Source organism: Plectropomus leopardus, chromosome 6 (genome assembly GCF_008729295.1).
Source record: "Plectropomus leopardus isolate mb chromosome 6, YSFRI_Pleo_2.0, whole genome shotgun sequence".
In the NCBI taxonomy this organism is placed as follows: domain Eukaryota; kingdom Metazoa; phylum Chordata; class Actinopteri; order Perciformes; family Serranidae; genus Plectropomus; species Plectropomus leopardus.
This window is the reverse complement of record NC_056468.1, coordinates 26088878-26106840: the sequence shown is the minus strand read 5'-3', so window position 1 is coordinate 26106840 and position 17963 is coordinate 26088878. Positions and strand designations below refer to the sequence as shown.

At 39.3% G+C, this 17963-nt stretch overlaps 2 protein-coding genes across 2 annotated transcripts; both read right to left on the bottom strand.

The window, feature by feature from the left end:
- Positions 1-4214: 4214 nt before the first annotated feature.
- On the bottom strand, positions 4215-7197 carry dusp2 (dual specificity phosphatase 2). Its single transcript, XM_042488075.1, has 4 exons — positions 6614-7197; positions 6135-6256; positions 5752-5971; positions 4215-5214 (listed from the first exon to the last, which is right to left on the bottom strand). The coding sequence occupies exons 1-4, from the start codon at positions 6999-7001 to the stop codon at positions 4997-4999; spliced, it is 948 nt and encodes a 315-aa protein (XP_042344009.1). The 5' UTR covers positions 7002-7197; the 3' UTR covers positions 4215-4996.
- Positions 7198-11427: 4230 nt separating this feature from the next.
- On the bottom strand, positions 11428-16633 carry LOC121943950 (izumo sperm-egg fusion protein 1). The gene is made up of 9 exons (XM_042487563.1): positions 16432-16633; positions 15008-15082; positions 14846-14929; positions 14708-14728; positions 14484-14573; positions 14078-14205; positions 13747-13897; positions 11983-12151; positions 11428-11550 (listed from the first exon to the last, which is right to left on the bottom strand). The coding sequence occupies exons 1-9, from the start codon at positions 16631-16633 to the stop codon at positions 11469-11471; spliced, it is 1002 nt and encodes a 333-aa protein (XP_042343497.1). The 3' UTR covers positions 11428-11468.
- Between the last annotated feature and the right edge of the window lie 1330 nt (positions 16634-17963).

Below are 17963 nucleotides of genomic sequence, written 5' to 3'. Positions count from 1 at the left end.
TAAGGAGCCTGACTGACTGAGAAGGAACTGAATACAACAAACGAGCCATTCAAATGAAAGGGAGGTGGAACGGTCTGCTTCCAGTGATAAATAAATGACCAAGAGAGATGACACCACAAGTCATTTCAATGTGTCAGTAGACAACTGTGTATTAGGAAGCAGGAGAGATAGGAAGTGTGTGTGCGCGTGTGTGTTTCCTTCATAATGAAAAGGCTGCCACAGTTAATGAACAGTCTGCTGGCGTCATCTACTGGATACTGTTAAATCATCTAGAGTTCTGGTAATTTCAAAAGTTGTCACTAGAGAGCACTGTCTTACCGCAAACTCATATATATGCTTGTTGAGTTCTGTTTTGGGGATAATCTGGCAGATTTCTCTTTATCTGCACTGAACTTTTACTTTGGGAGAAACATAAGCACAACAAAAAACGACAACAAATTATAAACAAAAATTATTTATTCCTGTTTACATCCTACTTAATGTAAACATGGATGGATTACTGAACAGGCCTATTTATCCCAGGGGCACAAAGTGTCAGGGCCCCCCCCTGGCCTTCCCCTGCAAAATGTCACTCAAATTAACACATACTACCAGGAAGAGGTTCAAAATGACCACAAAGAGATGCAAGGAACTACAAAGAGACATAAAATGACCACAAAGAGACACAAAACAACTGAAATTTTAAAGAGAGACTCTATGACAACAAAGAGAGGAAACTACAGAGACACAAAATGACCACAAAAAAATGCAAAGAAACTAAGAGACACAAAACAACTAAAAATGATGCAAATATACTTCAAAGAACCACAAATTGACCTTTAACGAGACACAAAATGACTAAAAAGACACAAGTATACCTTAAATTGACCTTTCGAAAGACACAGTACAACAACAAAGACATGCAAAAGAACTACAAATAGACACAAAACAACCAAAAATGACAGAAATATACCTCAAACAGATGCAAACTAATCTTTAAGAGACACAGAATGAAAAACAAACCCCCAAATACCTCAAATAGACCAAATTTGACCTTTTAAGAGACACAATAACAGAGAGATGCAAAAGAACTAGGGACATGCAAAGGTGATACAAAATGACCAATGAAGACAAATATAGAAACATACCTTAAGAAGCAACAATACAACGAAAAAATAATAATCAAATAACACGGACACAAAATACCACTATGAGACACAAAGTGGCCTCAAAGAAATACAAAATGACAACAAGGACACATAAAAATGACCACAAAACCACACAAAACCACAAAAAAATATCCTGATAACTACAAAGAAATGCAAAACCAGCACAAAATCTGCATCTTAGTCTTGTGCAGGGGAGGTTGTGAGGCCTTTTGCATAACTATGCCCAGGGGTCCACTAATGTAAAATACTTATATATTAGATTGCTAATTCTGATGCATGAATGTGTAAGAAGCAGTTGACTGTTGCAGCTGGTTTGGGTGAAATTAATCCTTACTTCCTGTTAGAGCCATTGTTTGTTAAGTCTCAAGTCAAGTAGTTAAGTTTTTCCTTTTTTCAGTTTTGTCATTTACCTTTTTTTTTGTTTTATTTGTGTCTCTCTCACAACCCGCCCTTGTGTATTTCTCACCTGATTAGTTTCACCTGTCCCTCAAAACACTGCCTCCCTCATGTAATTAGTCATTTGCTTTATCTGTGCCAGTTTGTCTTCACTGTTTCTAGTAAGTGTTCCAGCAGTTTTCCTTCAGTGTTTCTAATGTCATTCGAGCCCCTCAGCTGCATTTTGACTCAGTGGATTGGAAACCTTTTCCTTAAATTTTGGATTAACTCTTGTTTAATGGCCTCTGATATCTTGGAATAGAAAATACTTTTCTGTGTGTGTGCAAGTCTGTGTTTGAGTCCCTCTTTTGCTGTTTGTCAGTATTTCCTGATAGGTTCCCATCTTTGGGTTTGAGCCTCCTCTAAGAGTTACAAGATAAATCTGGCCACACAAATTTTTATTAGTCCTTCCAACTCCGTGCCTGACTTTCTTCAGTGCAGAATGAAACATGCACACTGGGTCACCATATATGCAGGTCATGCTTAAAGCTGCACCTGCTCAGTCATCAGCAGCTTGATTGAGCACACATGTCCAATAGCAAGCACAACAGAGCATAGTCTCAAACAAATACAAACACTTAAAGTGGGTTAGTTAGTACAGAGAGACAGAAAAACATAGGACAGTTTTTTAAGGCGCAGCTCATCCCATGCCATAAAATGCCATGACCACAAATGGTCTTTTGTGACGCCAGTAGCAACATCTGAATCAAAACATCAAAAACATCTGAATGAATGTCACAAGTTTGTTTTTTTTTATGAAGAAAAAAAAAGAGAAGACTGGCCAAAGAGTTGTTACTCTTGCTCGTGACCAGCTTGCTTAACCGTAAATGATGCATAGTGAAGTTGCCTGCTTCAGAAGGTACTCAAGTAAAGGTCAGATACCTCAAAACTGTACTTGAGTAGATGTACTTAGCTACTGTACACCACTGACTACATTTGCAGTCTATAGTGATAATGTGTACTCAAACCAACCAAATATTTATCTCATTTTTTTATAAGGATTTTTATGGAAAATAAAAAGACAAAAGATGATAAATGGAAGATAATAAAAAGTGGCTAATATGAAAAAGGTTTCTCTATTAAACTTTTTTACAGTGGAAATGTTGGCATATTTTGGCTTACAGAAGATAAGAGCGTATACATTGATACTCAGGCTCTACAATAACTATTTATTTAACTGAACTGGGATTGCCGTACACAGCATATAGACAGCACAATTTGCTCTAAACAGATGAAGGGCTACACTTTAAACGATGTAAACCAAATGTGACTGTGAGTCCAAATGAACACAAACCAGAACAAATGTTACTTTTCTGGGTTTCAGCTGAAGTCTTAATCACAACCTGAAAACTTCCAAGGGTCATTTCTCTGCTCTGTGTCTGGAAAACTGCGGCTAATGGAAGGAAGAAGTCAAGCAGCAGCAGTTATGCTTGCGTACATTTTGGGAAATGGATACTTGCAAATGAGAGGAAGTGGATTATTTTACCAATGGCTACAACAACAATGTGGGCGGCACAATTAGCATAAGGGGATGAGGTCATGGTGGCAGCTGGTCTTTAATGCACTATTAGAGCCAATTATTTGTCATCTCGGCCTATGTGGTTTAAGTGCACTGGATTTTGTTCATCCTGTTTGTCAAACAAGAATTTTTGAAAATTATTTCAGTGTTTGAAATAAAGTAACATGCTGTAGCGATCTAATAATACCTAGAATAAAAGCAAGTGAGATCAGTGCCCCCAAATTTACATTCCTGACAGCTGATACTGACTTATGTCATTTTCCCCAAAAAATTCATTACTATATTTTTTTTCTTCATTTTTCACCTTGCACACCTGTGCAATTACACACGTAAACATGGGTGCCATATTTGACATTTTATCCCCAAATTGAACTGCTTTACTAAGATATTATTCAAATTATTTGCACTATTATTTTATATTTGCCTTTTTTTTTGTTATGTTCTATACATTTGAATCCTGTTAAATTTCAACGTGTTTTTCTTTTTATGTCCTTTGATGATTTTCCCCATTTTATACCATAGTTGTACTTGTAAACCCAGTGCATTTTCTAATTTGTCTTTTTGCACCAATAAAAAAATTGCATATTTTCATATATGTATGTAAATATGTTTCTAATATTCAACTGCCAAACATTTGTTGACATTTTTAATTGTTGATCAATGTGGATGTGTCAACAGGTGCGCTGGAATTTCGCAAAATGAGGAATCGGCATTTGGTTAAATTTAAGTCACGTGCAATTTGTAACCAGAGGGTATTATTAGTATGCTTATGGGGTAACAGTTCTTTAGCTGAATTTCCAAACTTCCTTTATGGCTTTCTGGTCTCTTTCAAGTGTACTCACATTGTCAAAACTTGTTCTTGCAACTTGAGTAAGTGGATGTGAAATTTATGTCAGCGGCTGCTGAGGTCAAAAGGGACTTCAGACTGTAAAACCCATTCACCGTGGATAATCCTCCAAAACACTCAGCAATGCACAATTTTAATACCCTCTGGTTTAGCAAGAGTGCAGCAAGGTCAGTGTGAACATATGCATTTGTAATGTGGACTCTATACTATATTTTAGGCCATAAGAAGTGAATGTGTGTTATAGTAAAATAAGGAGTGAACAGACTCAGTGTTCTCCTGCATGTTTTTATTTTGGTGGAAAAAAGCAGGAATAAGCCAAACCATGTGGGTATAAAGTGCATTAACAGACAGTAATAATGCTACACTGCCATTACAAGTAATAAATAAAAATAAAAAATCTATTTACAAAATAAAAACAACTTCTTCCAGCTTGTACAAAGTGTAATCTATCTCAGGATACAGCATGATAACACACCAACAGTAATTGGTGATTTAAAAAAAAAGAAAGAAAATAGACAATTAAACTTGAGATTCGTCCAGTATTGCCATAAGTAGTTAACACAGTGTTGCCTTATAAAAAGACATTTCATGTCACAGTGTCGTAAATGTGAAGGAATGACTTTCAGTATGAAAATAAGACCGCCCTTGCAAAAGATCAGGCACATACGTCAAACAAAGTAACACATAAAACCAGACAAGCAGGCACCATTTCCCTCGAGTATAAAACGTCAGGGAAATCACCTCATAGCTGCTCCAACTTGCTTGCTCACAATCACAGTGGTTCATAACAGGTTTATATTGCCAGCTGCTGTTTGTCAGTTTCTTAGTAGTCCAGATTCACCAGCCATGTGATGCCAGCAGCACATGAAGCTTTTCTCACAATGTACAAAGTATTCACTCCTGAAATGTAGTACCCTCAATAGTACAAGAAACACATTTGCACACGTGAGTCTTGATAATGCTCTGAGTCAATGCCTACAAGAGGCAGGAGAATTAATTAAAAAGAACAGTGGTGAAGATTTCCTTCCGTTTAATGCGTCTGTGTCTTCACCCCTGGCAGAGCACGTCTGTCTCGAACTGCAGCAGCTGTCCCATGAAGGCCAGGTTCGGGGAGATGACCTGACGCCGCTGTTTCACAAAGTCAAAGGCCTCATCCAGCCTGACGCGCTGCGTGTGCATGAGGTAGGCCAGACAGATGGTGGCAGAGCGAGAGATACCTGCCTGGCAGTGCACCAGCACCCGACCGCCACTCTGCTTCACTGAGTCTGGAGGCGGCGCGTGGAAAAAAAACGAGACGGAAAGAGGAAGACAGATCAGCATATTGTGTTCCATTTCACATCAGTTTCTTTGACATCAGTGACAATGTCTTACAGGCAGAACTACACAGAAGACGTTTAACTGAACTACTCAGCCTAGAAATGAAAACTCTGTCCAACACTTATTAAGTTCTTATAAATTCAACTCTCTTCTCATGAACTAAAGTTTGCTGCTTAAAGGGGTCAAAACTAGCAAAAATGTTAATAGATTTCTCTCCTGCAGATTGTGCAGCATAATCCAGTTGTTTTGTAATCAGATGCTTACACTGTTGGCACATAAGTCTAGGCTACAGAGTGGATTACGGAAAACAAGCTGCTTGGAGAAATGCTTTGAGTATTTAATGTTTCATCAAGAGTGTTGAAAGTTGACTCAATTAGGACAAGACTAATTCACTGTGGTGTGTTTGCAGTGAGACAATAATGACTGAAGTTTCATCTTAACTGCACACAGTTTGAAAGCTCTGGGTGTTTTGAGGAGAAACTCACCAATGAAGGCGATAGCCGTGGAGAAGCAGGCCCTGATGTCAGCAGCGAGGCTGTCCTCCACAGTAAGCCGCAGGTACTGAAACTCCCCCTCATAGAAGTTAGGGCATGTAGAGGAAACGTTGAGCACAGCTGTAATGCCTGCTGCTGCGAGGGTCTCTTTGCGGGAGGAGTGGATAGCACTGCCCAAAAACAGGAAGGGCAGCAGCTCCACTGGACCATCCTGTAATTAAAAAAATCAAGACAAATCCATGTTTAAAAACAAAATAATTCATATGTAATGTGGTCTTTTATGTGGTGAATATTTTATTATTTAAAGTGTTACTTTTTATTACAGTATGTGTGGTTTTTTAGCTCATATAGCCTAAAGATGAATGTTATCTTACCCGATCATATGCTGGTGTCCTCCGACCTGTCACTGTTGGCTCTGGTTCCACTGTAGGGAGGTGATTGCTGGCTGAGCTGTAACAGAGCTCTGGATAGGCCTCTGAAAATCCCTCAAATCCACCTAAATGGAGGTCACACAGTATTAGCTAAGCCCCAAGCTTTCACCAAAGTCCTCCTTAAAAATGTGTTATGCATGAAAAATAATAATTAAGTGGCAAACATGTAAAATAAGCCAGTTTATAAGTACATTTTAAATTACAAGTTAAACCTTTTGTTTGTCCTTTACATTAACAGTTACACTCAGGCTTAAAACTATATAAATATGTGTAACACATATTTACATACAGTAGCTCTAACCAAAAAGAGACAAAAAAGTAAAAAAAAATAAACAAAACAACTAAAAAAAAACCTCTATATTTCTGCACTGGTCAACAAGATACATTTTGGCGCGTAAAAACAGATTTAAAAGTCCTAATACCTTGTAGAAAGCAGATCTGCGTGTGAACTTCGTTTTGCAGTGCGGTGAGCAGCATCTGGGCCACACTCTCTGCCTTCAGCTCGGCCACGGAGCAGCTCCTCTCATCCACCACCACCACCGGGGAGAACTCCCCGCGCCGCAGCCGGCCCAGGAGCGCCTTGTCCGGGATGAGCCACTCCAGAGCCACCACCGAGCTCTTGGATCTTCGACGCAGCATTGAGTTCCAGTTGACGTTTCGGGACTCGCAAATGTGAGCAAAAGAAAAGTCGAGAAAAGGTCTGCAATCGAGCACCGTACACCCAGCAGAGGTGTACTGCTCCCTGGGGGTCCTGAGTATGTGAACCAGCTCATTGCCGGTTATTTCCAAAGGCTCACTGCTTGAACTCATGGCTGAAAAAAGTTTATTTAAAATAATCTAAACGTAATAATAAATAACAAAGTTTTTGTTCTCAACAACTAAAAAAATCAAAGAATAAAAAAATAAATACGGTGTTTTTCCTGTTGTTAAAGAACTTTTGAAGATGACAGTAAAATCTACTGTAAATGTAGCCTGTCTAGAGAGCACTGTCCTTCAGGTCTGGTGAATTCAGCTGCAGATTTAGAGTTTCACTTGTTCATTGATAACAGCTGTCAGAGAGGCGGGGTCACCGCGACCCCGCCTTTGTTTTTCCACAGAAGGGGCAACGTCACAGGCGGAACGACCATATATGGCCGGCCCGTCACTCCTCATATGGACACTGACGTCAAACCCGGTTTTCCTACCGCGCACGTGGTCGTTTGGGGTTATCCCGTGTTATTGTGCTGAATGACGTTATGCTGAGAGCTCAAACCCAGCCCTCCTCACCCTGCCCTCAAACAGCAGCCTACAGCAGTCATGTTATTTGGGTTAGATTACACCCGAGCCACCTGTGGGCCACTGCAGCACCGCTTCTGTTCTCATGCAGATCACACACAGTAACACTTTCCTCTCGGTGCTGGAGGGGACTGCAGTGTTGCTCTGAAAGTATGCTACAACAGTGTTGACTTGCTTTGTTGCTGCTCTGCTTGGAAATCTGGAGCACAATGTATCTGTCCTCTCTGTGACATTAAAGCAGTGGTGGAATGTAACAAAGTACACTGTTCTTATGTACAAGTACAAGATAGCTGTACTTTTCTTGAGTATTTTCTTTTCATGCCGTTTTTTACTTTGACTTCACTACACTTCAGAGGGAAATATTGCAATTTTTACTTCACTACATTTATTCTGATAACTTTAGGTACTTTACAAATTACATGCTTTAACATACTTTTTTATAATTTTCAAATTTATTTTCTGATCATTTTCAGTTTTTTTTGATGCATTTTAATATTTTATGATTATGAGAATTTTGGTGTTTTTTTCTTTGTAATAGTTTTGAGGTTTTAGAAACATTTTCTATTTAAAAAATAATTAGCCTATTTATCTGCATTAGGTACTTTTACTTATAATACTTTAATTTTTCCCCTTGTTATACTTACGTACACACAAGTAACATTTTCAATGCTTTTACTTTTACTTTTACATGCCCCATAAGTGTTAACTTTTCGTTACACACAAAGGATTAAGCTGTATTCTTAATTTTACTTATTGTCAACAGATCCTTTAAAATAGTCAGAGAAATACTTCTATTACACTTACATATTATTATTACTTTATTTCTTAATCCAGTGCAGCACACTCCTTTTTTATTTCAAATACTTATATTAGTTTAAAAAGGCTGAGTCATATCCTCAAACAGCTGCGGGTTTTGGTATTGCCAATAAAACAGAAGTAAAAATAGTGGGTTTTTGGCTATTTTTAGCTGCAGAGTTAGTGCACTTGTAAGTATACCAGACTCAAAATAAACTTCAGTGTATTTCTTTTTTATGAAAATATGGTTTATTAATGTATTAAATAGTTTATGGATAACAAGGGGGTTATGGCACAGATGGATACGATATATCAGCCATTTAAATTCCTGTATTCTAGTGAATTTTTCTGCAACAGTTTATGATCTAAATATCTTTCATTTTGTCAAAATAAAATTCCTCCGCTGCTATGTTTTTATTGGTGGGGACAAACGCACATTTTCGGAATCTACACCTATGACCTTATGAGCATTTTAAGTTTAAATCAAACACGAACCCTTAAGTTTCCATTAAATTTCTGTTTTAATACTTTTACACGAGCGATCTCTGTAATTGTGTCATCATCTCATGTTTTAAGTTGGGGAAGGACTCATTTGGGAAAGAGTGACGTTGAGCAGGTCGATGCTCCAGACATGATTGAGCAATATTTGGATCCACGTGAGATGATGCTGGTGACAGTGTTGTCCACTAGCCATCAAATGTGGTAAAAAAAAAATCCTCATTAAGCAGTTTAGTTTCTGAAGAAGAATTTCACTGGTAATCGACATAGCTACCATGTCGTCACTCAAGCTGTCCCACCCTCAAATATGTGTTGTAATATTTGGGTAACTTTTGGCCTAAATAAATGATAAACAGATGAGTAATAAAAATGACCCCTTACCATTGTTTTTAGTGTTGAAATTAGCTATAGAGACAAAAATGTTTTTTGTACCAGTCTGTAAAACATGTTTATTTCTGCTGTAAATTTTGGCATTTTAACAACAACATGGTCTCTTGGTCCACCTCTATACTCATTGCGTGGCTGGCAAATGAAAATATGGAAGTACGACCTGCATTTTGGGCAACTGCCTAAGAGCTAACTGGCAAGACGGGGGAACGTTCATCACAATTCACATACAACATTCTTTATTTTGATACAAAGCTGGTTGAAAATTGGTGTGTTTTTAATAACTGCTGATTTAGTTGTGAATATTGAACAACAGTAGCCTTTTTGTGCTTTTATTTGTGTAGTTTTCAATACAAGTTTCTCAACTCCACATGAGTAATATTTAAGTCCAGTAATCTTAATAGGATACTGTAGGAGTCTTTCCGCCCCTGGAAACAGGACACTCATTGTCCGGGAAATTTTAGAAAAACATAATTTATGTTCATTGCGGGATAGTTTGTATCATAGTATAATCTGAGGTCTTTGTCTTCATTTCCTCATAACCCGCATTCAAAGTAGTCTGCCCTCCCACATACGTCTCCCACTTAAACCTCTGAATCCACTTTCTTCATGCTCCCACTTCCCTTCTTTCCCTCCTTCACCGCTGCCTGCTGGCCCCTCAGCAGCACTCCCACTTTGTCACGCTCTCCCCCTGCTGAGGCTGCGATTTCAGTCCACACACACACACACACACACACTGACACTTTGGCACACAGTTCATCATGGCTGTCAGTGGAGCCGCTGAGCATGCATTTACTGTAGCCTCAACCTGCACTTTAGGCTTGTACACACACATATTGTACAAACCCGCAGTGAAACGATGAGGTCTGTCAGGTTGGAAGATTGTGACGTAACTGTCTGTGTAAGGGAGTCTTAAAGAATGGTTTCTTTTTTTTAACACGCCCCCACCTCAGCAGCGAGGCAGGAAATGGCACCGCACATACATCCTGTCACCATCCATGCAGGTCTCAACATCCACACACACCCTCATACTGTATCACCATGACCTCTGTTAAATTTGTCATAACCCGGATTGACTACCTCTGATTCAAAAAGTTAGTTAGAAATTTCCCTGAAAAACCTGAGCAATGATCGATGACCTCATAGGTGACTCACATCTATCGATCACTCTCTTTCATTTTCATTTGGTTCAGATGTTTCATCATCTTTACAACATTATCTAAGCACATTAGCATGTCATGGCTGGCACAGAATCAGCCCTGGTTACCTTTGGCCTGACTCAGCGCTCAGAGATGCATGTGAATGCTGTTATGGTTGATAATAATGATGACGTTTTACTGTCCCCACACAGGAAGTTTGACTTTTAATATGACAGCGAGCCGGAGGCTGACAACAGCACAAGACAGCATGACGGCGAGTAAAAATACGACATGTGATGTGTGGTGTGTGGAGTTGATGACGAAAAGGTGGTTGAGATCATGACAGAACTTGTGTAAATAGCAGAGGTGACTATTTTTTGAATCAGCTTGTGTCATCAAAATGTACAGAGAGCACAGTGTAGGCAGACGGAAACAGAGAATTAAAAAATCTGACAATGGTGTCGCAAGAGTGACAGGACATTATTACTAATGCTAAAAAAAGGCTTTATTCAGTCTCTTTGAATGGCAATATAGGTAAATAAAGATTATAAAAAAACCCAGATGAAAACATCTGCTGCTAGATTTTACTCCCCTATGCCCCCCCTTCCTCCCACAGGGGGATTATCCAGGATTAATTGGATGGCTGGGGCTATTAATCTCTGAAAAAAACCCACTGTAATCCCGAAGATTTACCTCATCCCTGACTCCTCTTATAAACGCCCACGTGACAACGGCATCACTCCATTCAGAGGGGAACGTGACCCTGCCAGGCTCGGATCATTGATGTGTTCTGGCGAGCTGGTGTTTAATGTTACGGAAAGTTGAGCGGTTTCTGGGGGATTTTTACTGGATGTGTTTGAAGTGTATGTGTTGTGCGCTCTGGTTGTATTACACCACAGACTCTGTTTCAAGTGTGAGATCTTAGTGTTTGATTCAACATGATTCACATTGTCAATTCTTGAGGCTTTTTTTTAATTGTTTAAGATAAACAATACGTTATCAAAAACGTTGTGACATGCTTCACGTAGCCTCATCTACAAGCAACTAAATATTTTCTCACTTCCATGTAATTTTTAGACAAGACTTGGTATAATGTGACAGGGAATTTATTTAGCAAACAAGAAAAAAATGAAGTGAGTCTCCCTGTAATGAAAGTGTGTACAGATTGTATGAAGTATCTTCCTCACACCAGGTTTTGTACGTGTTTTCCCTCCTTCCTCTTTCTCCTCGTCTCCCCTGCGGCTCTCCTCTGACTCATTATCATTCTACAAGGATCACAAACACAGCAATGCTAATTTTAAGTCCTGATGAGACCCAAATAAACAACAGAATTAAGGAAAAACCTGTGCATTTTTTGGTAAAATCTAAGTTAACACCTGTTGATTTTTTTGCCCTTAAGCAACTAACTTCCTGGAAAAAGTGACGATACTCTCAGAGAAAACAGCATACCGATATAATTGGCTCAACTGTACACAATAACTTATTTATAAATCTACCATAGTTTCATGTAACATATACCCAAGCCCCGTGAATCATGACTCACTCCTCAAACTATATGACCACACGACCACTTCCTTACTTGCATCATTTAGTTTGTCATGCTCTCTCACTGTTCCGTGTCACCTCTTTCACATCCACCCCTTCCTGCTAACCTCCCCTCCGCGCTCTCTCCCCTCCACCCACTTAATGTCTCTCACCCCAGGACAACTGTGAGGCCTACGCTCGCTGCCAGACCCAGAGCAGTAACCATGGCAATGACTGGCACCAGCAGGCCGGCAGTAGGTTGAAAAGGTGAGTAGTTGTATCCGTGAGGCAGGGCGGGCAGAGTGATGACGGGTCGGTGAGTTTGGTCAGGCAGAGGAGTGACTGTGAAGGATGAAAACAACAGAGAGATGAGCTGATAGAACTGTAGACGGAAAATATAAAGGCAAGACTTTGTAATAGACAAAATTAAATCTAAGAGGAGTTTTCACAGGATTTTGCCTGTCGCCATCCTCCAAACAAACACAGTGCAGGCCATGGACTCCTTTTACAAAATGCTATCTCTGTTAATTTAGCCAGCTGTTGTCAGAACTGTAGGGGACAGTAAAACCACTTTTTAGAAGTAGTTTTTGTGCATCCTCTGGTTGGGGTTATTTTGTAGGGCAGCATATGGCACATATCACCTGATGTGAAACCAGATGTGCTTTTTATCGAAATCCATGCAGCAGTAAGGGACACGTATGGAAGAAAACCACTAACCCACTTAAAGAAACTGACACACCCTGCGTGCATCCCACAGACACAAGCCGCAATCACACACATCTGGAGTAACTAATTATAAGACTTTAGATTACTTTTTGCTGTATTTTCAATGTTGGATATGCCCCTCTGGATATCCTTTAAAGGGGCTTTATGTGCAATTCAGAGTGTATAAGTTGTCAGGCTCCAAACATGAAGGTGGCTAAAGGCTGTCTTACAGTCGTGTGCATTGGCCACTACGCAAGTGCTGTTTCCAGTGCTGTTGTGAGCATTTAAATGCAGTCAAGTGTCTGTGTCACTCTGCAATTACACCTCCATAACGCTAGTTACTGGCAGGGTTTCTGTGCCACTGTGTTGAGTTTCTGTGAGGAGCTGTAAAGCCTCACTGATTCAACAACACCTTCAACACACATAAAATAAACATAAAACACTGCTTAATTGTGTCAATATCAAACAAAAATACAAAATTTGGCTCCATTATAACTCACAAGTTTCACCAACAAAACAATTGTCTTACATTAGACAACTATTCCACATATACACAACATGATAATATTATCAGCATAGGCCAAGTGGACCATCCTCTTCTTATATGAAGGATAAATCAGTTGCAAGTCTTAAAATGCCTTTTGTTTGGGCTTCATAGTCTCCCACAATTCATTGTTTATTACATGTGAAGTAAAAATCAAATCGAAGGGTGGACGCTTCGCTTCTGTGCCACTATCGTCCTAATATCAGCAGTAAATATGAAAAACATGCAGTGTAAAGCCCTGGTGATGACTTAGCCAGTGGGACACACAGTTGGGCCATATTATTACAACAAACCACAGAGAAGCTCGCATTACAGCACATCGAAGCAGTGTGACGCCATTCTTGGCCCAGGACGCCATCACTTTATGATATCTTCACATAGCAAATAGTGGTTTCCTGTAATATTAATGCTCCGAATGCTCTGACCCTTTGACATCCCTGTTGGCCTGAAGACATAAATTTAAGGAGACTTAAACTAGAACACCAAGAGTGAGACATTTGTCTAAGCAGCTCACGGTTTTACAGATCTTTAAGTGTTTTATTTACTGCCAATTACTTCGAGTTGACGAATATTTATTGGAGTGTTTGTCCTCTTAGGATTCAACTGTCACAACAACGCCTTTTGCACATTCAGAGTTAAATAATTGGACAATTTTTCTGTGATGTCATATCTAAGACCGGTACTCTACCAGTGAGTAGGAAAGTTACTCTGTAGAAGACGGTTCCATTTTGGCCCCGCAGAGAGCAGCGATATGTTCCTTGTTCATCCATATTCAGTTGATTTAAGACCACAGATGAGTCGTCTGTCACCACTAAGGCTTGAAAGTCACTCTCCTTCAGCTACACACACAAATAAGGAAGTGAAAGCTGTAAGTTAGTGGGTGTAAGACTGTAAACTGGCAAATGTATATAGCTTAATAAGGAACAGAATGTAATACGTGGGAGTCAGGATGTATGCAAAGTGGTTTCAAAGTTTCAGCATGGGTACATGTTTGAGAGCCAGCCAGATGGCAAAAAGACCTTTTTAGGTCCTGGCAGGCCGGGGGCCCAGGAGTAGTGGTACTCTGGTTTTCCCAACAGAAGCCGATGCCATGGGAGAAAACAGTTCAACATAGCCTGACCTCCCTCCTCCGTCTGCACGAGGTACTCTGGAGAAAGAGTGAGAGTAGAGAAAGAGAGAGATGCTTCATTCACTTGCGTAGGGATTACTTGAATAATCTTTTTCATTAGCCATGCACATGGACCGGCAGCAGCAGTGCCTTGCTTAGGAACACATTTACACACTCGTGACAGCATGTGTCCGTGTACTCTGAAGAATGGTGCACTCCCAGTACGTTGGTACGACGAGCCCTCATCCACTTGCCACTAACATGCACACACACACACACACACACACACACACACACACACACACACGAAAACATACCACCACAGTCCTGCTGGCCAGAGGGAGAGGGACAGATGTATATCTTGTAGCGGCAAGAGAAGCAATCCATTACTCTTCGTTTCAAAAGCCCTGAAAACCATAACACACACACATGCACACCCATGTGTCCTATAAGCATGCACAGAACATATATAGTATGTACACACTGTGCTATTACAAGGATTGACAGATACAGAGAGGAGGATCAGACAGGACAAACTTACCACACTTGTTTGGGCACAATCCTGAGGGAGAGACAAACAAATGGTCTGTAACTAATGCATCTTATACACGACAATGACTTACACAAAGTGCCCTGCCTCATACAGCGCAGGGCACTCACTGTTATTTATGTCAATTACCATCACGGGTGAATGTGTCCAAGTGTTTTTCTAAAATCTTCCGGCCCTTCTCCAGGATCTGAATGGCTTCAAATGTTACAGATCCTTTAAAAGAGAGAAGAATTTGTCTGAAAATCTGGTGGACATTGAGTTTGTTGTGATTACAGTATGACATCTTCTTACCAGTGTGCTCGGTTTTCAAAAAGTGATCAAATTCACTTTGGTATTCAGTTCTGGCTCTGTACAGAGTAGTGGGATCTAAGCAACAGGAAACAGACAGTATTACTGATTTTCATATTTTTATTTTAAGGCATATTTTCATTCAGGGCGAATTAGATCCAGCTGCAGTAAAAGCTTCAATTACCAGATCAGAAAAAAACATAGTAGCCTAACAATATTTGGGAGAATGTTATGAAAATAAGGGACAACATAAGATATGAATTGCTCTAGGTAAGGGATGTTCAAAGTTTGGTCCATGGGCCAATCGTTAACTGCAGACCCATTTTAAATGGCCCATAGCTAGTTTTTTAAAAATACTATGTGTGGCCCACCACACAGTACTGAATAATCAAGCAGGTTGTTTCTGTTCACCTCATGATGGCAGGACTTTTATACAGTTTGTAGACATGCACCACGTAGAAATAATGCAGAGGAAACTATTTTTTTCCTTTTCAATTATAAAAAAAGACAGTAAAGAAACAAACAATTAGCTTGCAGCAGACATAAAACACAGCAAAGTAGGGGTGTAAGAAAATGTCGATACACTTGAGTATCGTGATTTTATTTTCAAGGATACAGTAGATCTTCTATTAACTGTGTACAAACAAAAACTTGTGGCAGTGGTTCATTTTGAGTTGTGTTTAAACCCCACACTGCTAGATCTAATCTTTCTCCAGTCATCTGGCTCTCCCATTCCAACATAACAACGTAAAAATACCAGAATGTATCGTCTTGCTTACAGTATTACAATATATCACAATATATCTAATGGTAACCCCTGTATTTTGACAGGTCTTGTATCTACTATTATATTATTATTATTGCCAAAACACAGCCCTACAGCAAAGAAGTGTAATGTCAGCAGACAGGGCTGCCACTCACACAAGCGGTGGAAAATTAAATTCCTTTTTATTAAGATGTGAAACAGTTGAGTTTGTCTCACTTGTATTTTTGTTGTGAGAGCTGGCCCCCAAGTATTTCCTCATTATCTCCTCTGGCCTCCATTAAAAAAAGTTTGGACACCCCTGCTTTAGGTGAATTATCTGCATAGTCCCTTGAGATGGACATTTCTTTTCCAAGGGAGACATGGCCAAAACAGCGCACACGATGCAGTTTAAATAGAAATAAAACATGAAAGACAGGACATGCAATCATCAAAATCACAAGGGAGAGACTTACACAAGATTAAATGAAGCAGTTACACCAATTTTTAACATGTCTTTGAATGTTTCTTAGGGGACTAGATTTTTTTAAATGTATTCAGACCTGCAGATTATTCCAAGTCAAGGAAGCAAAGTAAGGCAATTCTTCTCTCCCAGTTTAGGGCAAACCTTTGGAAACCAGTGAGAAAGCCATGTTGTTTCGTGTTAAATAAGATTTGATCTCACCGATGACTCCCTTTCGTTCCCGGCTGGTGTCTCTGTAGGTCACATATGCATGGTCACAAATCTTTTTCATTTCAATCTGGTCGTCCACAGTGGGAGCAGACAGGACAAAGTCCTCGTGCAGGAGCCTGATCCTGCGGTCACACTGCAGACAGGCCTCTGCTGAAGCGACACAGCAGAGCAGGGACACCAGCATCAGCAGCATCTCCCCTCTGCACCCTGAGCCTCCTGCACATCAGGATGAGTCACCGTGGTGTCTCTGATTTCACACTCAGTGTAAGATCTGAAATAGAGAGGGCAAATATTATTATCATTCTTACAGCTGCTATCAAAAGTGTAGTTTTACTTACTTCAATTGTTTTTAACATCAAGCCATAATTTACATTTCTGGAAAAAACAATGTCAATTTGGTCATGGTTACTTCATTTAACATAATTTATTAAGGGATATGCACCATGTTAGGGCTTATATTAATGATTTTCGACATTTTCTACTGTTGCTAACTGCTGTCTACGAGCCAACTGACATTAAATAAACTAACGATGACAAGGATTTCTGCACTGATAAACAAGGATACGCTATAAAAGAGCCAGCATTTGGTTTTCAATGCTCTTTTGTCGTGCTTTTCATCTCCCGTGTTTCCAGCTTACTGCTGCCACCCAGTGGTACAGAGCATGTCACAGTCACAAAAACAGGAATATTTGCTCTGAGTAATCTCACCTCAGTTATGCAATCTTGCTCCTGTGCCAGTTTATTTGGCAAACAGTTCACGCCTGTCAGATTGAGCTGTACAGCTGACTCCGTTTACGTTAACGGTTGACCATTAACATACAAACATCAACAAAACTGCCTGTTCACCCTTCAAAGACGTCAAAAAATAGTTAATAATAAAAAATGGAGTTAAATCACATATTTTCCAATGAATTCTATGGGTTCATATACACCGATAAGATACCACGGAGTGTATCTGATATTTGTTTTGTGAATTGTTTCCATTGGCAACGGTAGCACATAAGATTAAAAAACAAAGACGGTCATTTTAAAATAATACCAATAATAGTTAATATTAATTAATCTATCATATTTTTGAGTTGTGGGTTCGACAGTTTCAGTGTCTGAAACGAAAGATTTTTTTTTTTTTTTTAAACGTCTTTGTTGAATACAGGTTCAATACAAAAATGCCTATCGATACAAAGATATGACAAAACAAACAAAAAAAATACATAAATGAAAATAAATTAGAAAAAATGATAACATTCACATTTAATAATACTGAGTTGCATCATATTATAATCATTTCATGGCTGATTTTAGTCTTTACCTTAGTTAACAGCGCTATACTGTTGAAAGTGATTTAAAAAGTGCAGGACAGTTGGTACAGTGTCTGACCATTTGTTCTTATGAAAGTGGAATTTTCCAATAATAATTATAATAATAAAAAGTTGTGCGAGTTTGTTAATTTTACGTTATTTATTTTTTATTATTTTGTTAATTTCAATTTTATCTTGCCTATAGTATAACATTGCATCAAATAT

Bases quoted from the DNA above. Each gene is read 5' to 3' on its own strand.
- dusp2 (XM_042488075.1), bottom strand. From the start codon at position 7,001: ATGAGTTCAAGCAGTGAGCCTTTGGAAATAACCGGCAATGAGCTGGTT. The intron at 6,257-6,613 runs GTATTAGGACTT...ACCTCCATTTAG, and splicing joins GCAGATCTGCTTTCTACAAG to GTGGATTTGAGGGATTTTCA. The intron at 5,215-5,751 runs GTGAGTTTCTCC...CGCCGCCTCCAG, and splicing joins CACGGCTATCGCCTTCATTG to ACTCAGTGAAGCAGAGTGGC.
- LOC121943950 (XM_042487563.1), bottom strand. From the start codon at position 16,633: ATGCTGCTGATGCTGGTGTCCCTGCTCTGCTGTGTCGCTTCAGCAGAG. The intron at 14,930-15,007 runs GTAAGAAGATGT...TCTCTTTTAAAG, and splicing joins TTTGAAAACCGAGCACACTG to GATCTGTAACATTTGAAGCC. The intron at 13,898-14,077 runs GTCTTTTTGCCA...TTGTGTGTGTAG, and splicing joins GCCTGCCAGGACCTAAAAAG to CTGAAGGAGAGTGACTTTCA.